This window comes from Alligator sinensis, unplaced genomic scaffold (assembly GCF_000455745.1).
Source record: "Alligator sinensis unplaced genomic scaffold, ASM45574v1 scaffold557_1, whole genome shotgun sequence".
NCBI lineage: Eukaryota > Metazoa > Chordata > Crocodylia > Alligatoridae > Alligator > Alligator sinensis.
The window spans coordinates 960,224-966,722 of record NW_005842349.1 but is presented as its reverse complement, the minus strand read 5'-3'; the positions used below and the strand labels follow the sequence as shown (position 1 = coordinate 966,722).

The following is a 6,499-nucleotide window of genomic DNA, read 5'->3' as shown; positions in this document are numbered from 1 at the left end:
ATAAAGTGCCATTAGCTTTTCTGATGGCTTCGTCACACTGCCGACTCATGTTCATCTTGGAGTCCACTAGGACTCCAAGATCCCTTTCCGCTTCTGTGCCACCAAGCAGGTCATTTCCTAGGCAGTAGGTATGCTGGACATTTTTCCTCCCTAGGTGCAGCGCTTTGCATTTCTCCTTGTTGAATTGCATTCTGTTGTTTTCTGCCCACTTCTCCAATCTATCCAGGATTAGTTAATAGTATGTTAGTTTAATAGTATGTTAGTTAGTATGCCAGAGTTTGGTTAGCTTTGCAGGCCACATCATTGCATTGGTGGCTCATGTTCATCTTGTGGTCAATCAGGACCCCCATGTCTTTTTCGGTCATAGTGCTAGTGAGTGTAGCACTGTTGAGCCTATAAGTTTGATGCTGGTTGTTCCTCCCAAGGTGGAGGACCCTGCACTTCTCTACATTAAATGCCATCAGGTTTTGGTCCGCCCACTTTGCAAGGGTGTCAGGTTAGCCTGTACCCCCAATCTGTCTTCTAGTGTGGCTGCTTTTCCCCGTAGTCTGGTGTTGTCTGCGAACTTTACCCATCCACATCTGACACCCGAATCCAGATCATTAATGAAGATGTTGAAGAGTATTGGCTTGAGAACTGATCCCCGAGGGACTCCACTGGTCACCTTGCATCACCTTGATTCACTCCTATTAACTAGTACTTGTTGGGTCTGACCCCGGTACCAGTTCCCCAGCCATTGGACTATGAGAGGGTTGAGGCCACAGTTCCCCAGCTTAACCATGAAGACATCATGGGAGACCAAGTCAAAGGTTTTCTTGAAATCCAGGCATATAACATCAACTTCATCTCCCTTATTGAGGTACCTGGTCATAGAAGGTGACACGGTTGTTCAGACAAGACCATCCAGCAACAAAGCCATGTCAGCTGGCATTTAGAAGGTTGCCTTCTGTTAGCTTGCTGCTGATGGATCCCTTGATGATTTTCTCCAGGATCTTTCCAGGGGTGGACATCAGGCTGATTGCCTATAGTTCCCTGGATCTTCCTTCCTTTCTTTTTTGAAGACTGGGGCCACATTAGCTCTTTTCCAGTCTTCTGGCACCTCACCCAACCACCACAAATTCTCAAATATCTTTGCCATTGGGCGTACTATGATGTCTGCCAGCTCCTTCAAGACTCTTGGGTGCATTCCGTCCGGGCCTGAGGACTTATGGACATCTAGCCTTTCAAGGTGTTCCTTCAGCTGATCAGCATCAATTATGTACGCATCTCCCAGTCCCTGGAACTTTTGCGTTCTGTCTGACTGTGTGACCCAAATGGGTGGGTAGAAAACTGACGCAAAATATTTGTTTAGGAGATTTGCCTTTTCTTGGGCATCACACATCAGCTGCCCCATTTTATCTTGCAGGGGTTCAATGTTGCCTTTGTTCTTTCTGCTTCCCACATAGCTGAAGAAGGACTTTCTGTTGTCCTTGATTCCAATAGCTAATTTGAGTTCAGTTTTTGCCTAGGCTTTTCTGAACTGCTTTCTACAGGTGCGGGCAAGTGTTGAGTAGCCCTCCTAGGTGATGATTCCCATTTTCCTTTTGGTGTATGTTTATCTTTTAAGTTTCAGGTGCTCCAACAGTTCCCTGTTTAGGCAAGGGAGCTTTCCTGTCTGCTGACTGCCTTTCCTGCAGGGCAGGATGGACTTCCCTTACACTACTAGGATTGAGTTCTTAAGGAATAACCATTCCTTGTGGACTCCCTTTCCCATGGGGCCATGGTCTGTTAGTGCTTGACTGACCAGTCTCCTGAGTCTGTGAAAGTCTGCCTTCCCAAAGTTGAGGATTTCTGTTTTACTGAGGGATTTGCCCGCCCTGAGTTGAATGGAGACGGTGATCATGGTCACTGTCACCAAGCTTCACCTTGATCCTCAGATTGCTCACCAGATCATCCCCTTTGCCCAGAACCAGATCCAGCAGTGCCTCTCCCCTACTTGGCCTATAGATCTCCTGTGTTAGGTAGAGGTCGTCAACACAGGTGAGAAAGTTACATGAACGGTCAGATTTGGCCATATGCTCTTCCCACGAGATGTCGGGGAAGTTGAAGTCCCCCATGACAATCATGCACTGGGAGTGTGTGGCCTCAGCCAGTTCCCTATTGAATTCTTGATCCAGTTTTTCTTTTTGGTTGGGAGGTCTGTAATAGACTCCTACAGTTATATCCCCTTCCCCATGCTCTCCCTGTATTTTAATGCAGAGGGTCTCGAGGAAGCCTTCTTGGTTAGTAAACACAGCTTGTAGGGAGGTGTAGTGCTCCTTGACGTAGAGAGGTACACCCCTACCCCTCTTCCCAACACGGTCTCTCCTATACAGGGTATAGCCTTCTATACCCACAGACTAGTCATAGGTGGGGTCCCACCAGGTCTCTGTTATGCCTATGAGGTCATAAGCTTCATTTCACAAGAGAAGAGCCAGTTGTTCTTGCTTCTTTCCCAAGATCCTGGCATTTGTGTATAGACAGTTGAGCCTGCCATGGGAAGCCCTAGGTTTTCTTGTGTTATGGGACATGACCTTTCCTTGGGCTGTTATCAGAGTGGGTTCCCTTGGGCTACCCAAGCTGTTGTTACTGTGATTGGCATGACCTGGGCTAGAACTGTTTATTGACCACCTAACAATCTTAGTTTAAAGCTGTGTTGAGTAGGTCAGCCATTATGGCCAAGAAAAGCTTCTTCCCTTTTCAAGTGAGGTGGAGGCCATCCCTTCCCAACAGTCCACTACCTCTCTCACTGAAGTATAGAATGTGGTCAAAGAAGCCAAACCCCTCACAATGGCACCATCATCAGAGTTTTCTGTTCACCTTACCAATGCACCTTTCCCTCCAGGGCCCATGACACATGGCCAGGAGGATAGAGGAAAAAACAACCTGAGCCCCCAGCCCCCAGAGCCCTGTATGCATTGAATCTAACTATAGTTGATATTTGTTCCTTACATGTCATAGGATTAATTGTAAACCCTCTCTAAAAAATTAATATGCGGTATACAGAGAATAACAGTGACACATTTTTTATTTGAATGAGTATATACAAAAAACAAATGTAGCAAAGGTAGGAAATTGAAAGGATGTCCTTTGCTTAAAATATACTTCTAGCCTTTCACCATGTACTACATTATATATTTTACTCCCTTTCAAACTTTTATTTTTATGCAATCTTTTGAAAGAGAACTCCATTCATCTACAACGTAACAGACATGAAAGTGCCAACTGCAGTGTGGAGTGGCAAAAAAGACTGGCTTGCCACTCCTATGGATGTTGACTTTCTGCTCCAAGAAATCAGGAATCTCACTTACCACAACAGGATTCGTAACTGGAACCATTTGGATTTTCTTTGGGGTCTTGATGCCCCTGAGTTCCTGTATAAGGAAATGATCAACTTGATGAAGAAGTATCCATAGTGACAATATTACTGTGGTATCAAGGATTTGATTAATTTCTGTCAATCTATTTTTTTTTAATGAATTCTTGTGTGTGAAAATATGAGTTCTTACATGTAACTGTTTATGCTCTTTGGTTCTGCTTAATTATAATCATCTTTAACAAAAATGTAGTAATAAAATAGCAGTGCAAATGTGTTTGGAGAGAGAAAATGAGTAGCTATGTACTAGAGGGGAGAGTTTTTTGTCATATTTTTTATTGGACAAATTGTGTTGTTGGGGGAGAGGTTAGACAAGCATTGCGGCCTCTCAGGTCTTCCTCACTTCTCATGCATTTCTTGGACCATTATGACTCTCATCTTAAAGATGTACAATGCATGTGGTACACAAAACATGTAAGTCCCATGGTTTCTGAAGCACCTGCTATGCTTTATATCTAAAGTCTATCATCTATTTCCAAGACAATATTATAGGATTGGCATCTAGGGAACCTTTTCTGAAAACTGAAGATTTCAACATTTACTCTACTTTTAAACTGGGATTTTTTTTTTCATCTAATAAATTTTTTGAAGATGACTAAAATCCATCCTTAAATGTCTTCCTGGAGCCTTAGGGGTACTAAGAAGAAGAGTGAGTGGATTAATTAGTAAGTGTTTATGAAACACTTATATAATAGTAATGGGTGCCTTCTACCTTCAAAAGAGCTTTGTTCAGTGAATACGACACATAATCATACATTGAACAATGAGAGAATAAAACAGAATATGTATTAATTATATAAACAATGAGTATGTCATTATGAACTTAAAAACCATCACATCAGGTATATGCATATACTGCTTAAGAGAGCTTTCAGTTGATTACTGGAAACTTAACCAATTGACACCTTACCACCTTCACCTCTGTTAAATAATTTCAGAAATAGTTGCTTAGGTTTGTCTTTTGATATAAGATATTTTGAATACAAAATAAAAAATAGATAATCTAGTAAACTAAATTTGAAGTAGCATGCTAATAAGCACTATTGTGGTGATTTTTGTCTTTTTTGTCAAATTCTTGAGCACATTTTTTACTTGGGACAAATATGGATTCTAACACAAGTCTGTAATATATTCTACCTCTTCTCAACTGGGCTACAAAATCTGTCAGCTGCAAACCTCTTGGAGAAAAAAAGCATAGGTAAAGCAGCTCTGCTACAGATTTACTCTGCATACTTCCTTGAATGCCGTAGGCCAAAAATGCCATGCAACTGCCATTAAAGCAAGCATTAAATATCATATTCCTATAAGAAAATGCATGTTCACTGTAGTCAAACACACCTTTTGAGACTGAAATTTTTTTAGGATATGCATAACTACACATTACCAAAAACTGGTGATTCCAAATGCAGGAGTCATCTTTCTACATATAAGAGCTGTATGTAGTATTTCAACATTGTACAGCATTATTTACTTAACAGTTATTAAGTTTAATTTATGTACATGCCCTAATAGAGGCAAGGAAAAGTGGCGTTCAGAAACTATTGCTTCTTGCATAGGATTTTCCTGTAATAAATGTAGCTTAAAAAGCATTTTCTTTTAACATAAAAGCATTGAAAAGTAGGGCTAGAACGGATCTCCAGAAGCAGCAGCATCCCAATCCAAACCATCCCATACAAACTATAATCTAAACTCTACATAAGACTACCACCAACCCTGACACAACACAGACCTAACACTCTAATTTGCCACAGGTAAAGCAGAGTAACCACTGCAGCTGATGTCCTGCTTCTGTGAAACCCTCCCACTTTACTCAGCCCTGGTGAGACCGCAGCTGGAGTGCTGCACCCAGTATTGGCACCCCCACTTCAGGAAGGATGTGGAGAAGCTTGAGAGAGTCCAGAGGAGAGCCACTCATATGATCCAAGGCCTCGAGGGAAGGCCATAGGAGGAAAGGCTGAGGGACTTCGAAAGAATTATCCTGGCACATGTCCAGGAAGGGCCAGCAGGGGAGGTTATGCTCAGGGGCAACCAGCATGGGTTCATTAGCATGGGTTCTTGTCAAACCAACCGGGTGGCTTTCTATGACCAGGTCACCAAGTCCTTGGATGCAGGTTCTCAGTGGATATAGACTTTCTGGGCTTCAGGAAAGCCTTCAACACGGTCTCTCACCCCATTCTCTGTAAGAAACTAGGAGACAGTGGTGTTGATGCCTACACGGTCAGATGGGTCACTAACTGGCTGGAGGGCTGCACTCAGAGGCTGGTGGTGGACGGGTCTTATTCGACCTGGAGGGATGTGGGCACTGGGGTTCCACAGGGCTCAGTCCTCGGGCCTGCAATGTTCAACATCTTCATCAGCAACTTGGACGAGGGGGTAAAAAGCACCCTGTTCAAATTCGCGGACGACACTAAGATGTGGGGGAAGTGGGCACGCTAGAAGGGAGGAATAAGCTGCAATTGGACCTAGACAAGTTATAGGGGTGGGCGGATGAGAACAGGATGGGTTTCAACACTACAAGTGGAAGGTACTGCACCTGGGGGGGAAGAACCAGCAACATACCGACAGGCTGGGGAACTCCCTTCTTCATAGATTTCATAGATTTCATAGACATCAGGGCTGGAAGGGACCTCGGAAGATCATCGAGTCCAGCGCCCCGCCCAAAGGGCAGGAAGTCAGCTGGGGTCATAGGATCCCAGCAAGATAAGCAGCCAGTTTCATCTTGAAGGTGTTCAATGAAGGCGCTTGAACCACCTCCGGTGGCAGGCTGTTCCAGACCTTGGGGGCTCGGACAGTAAAGAAGTTCTTCCTTATGTCCAGCCTGAAACGATCTTGAAGTAGTTTGTGACCATTCGACCTCGTCATCCCTTGGGGCGCTCTGGTGAACAAACGTTCCCCCAGATGCTGGTGGTCACCCCTGATAAACTTGTAGGTGGCCATCAGATCACCCCTAAGCCTGCGCTTTTTCAGGCTAAAGAGCCCCAGGGCTCTCAGCCTGTCATCGTAGGGTCTGCTTCCCTGACCTCTGATCATGCACGTGGCTCTTCTCTGGACTCTCTCAAGCTTCTCCACATCCTTTTTGAATTGTGGAGCCCAAAACTGGAAGCA

At 44.1% G+C, this 6,499-nt stretch overlaps 1 protein-coding gene across 1 annotated transcript in view; it reads left to right on the top strand.

Moving 5' to 3' along the window:
* Positions 1-3,434, top strand: part of LOC102376960 (lysosomal acid lipase/cholesteryl ester hydrolase-like) — a 16,672-nt gene extending 13,238 nt beyond the window's left edge. Inside the window, exon 9 of the mRNA XM_006029009.2 lies at positions 3,201-3,434. Within this exon, the coding sequence (XP_006029071.2) occupies positions 3,201-3,434 (234 nt within the window). The remainder of the gene's footprint in view (positions 1-3,200) is intronic.
* The last annotated feature ends 3,065 nt before the right edge of the window (positions 3,435-6,499 follow it).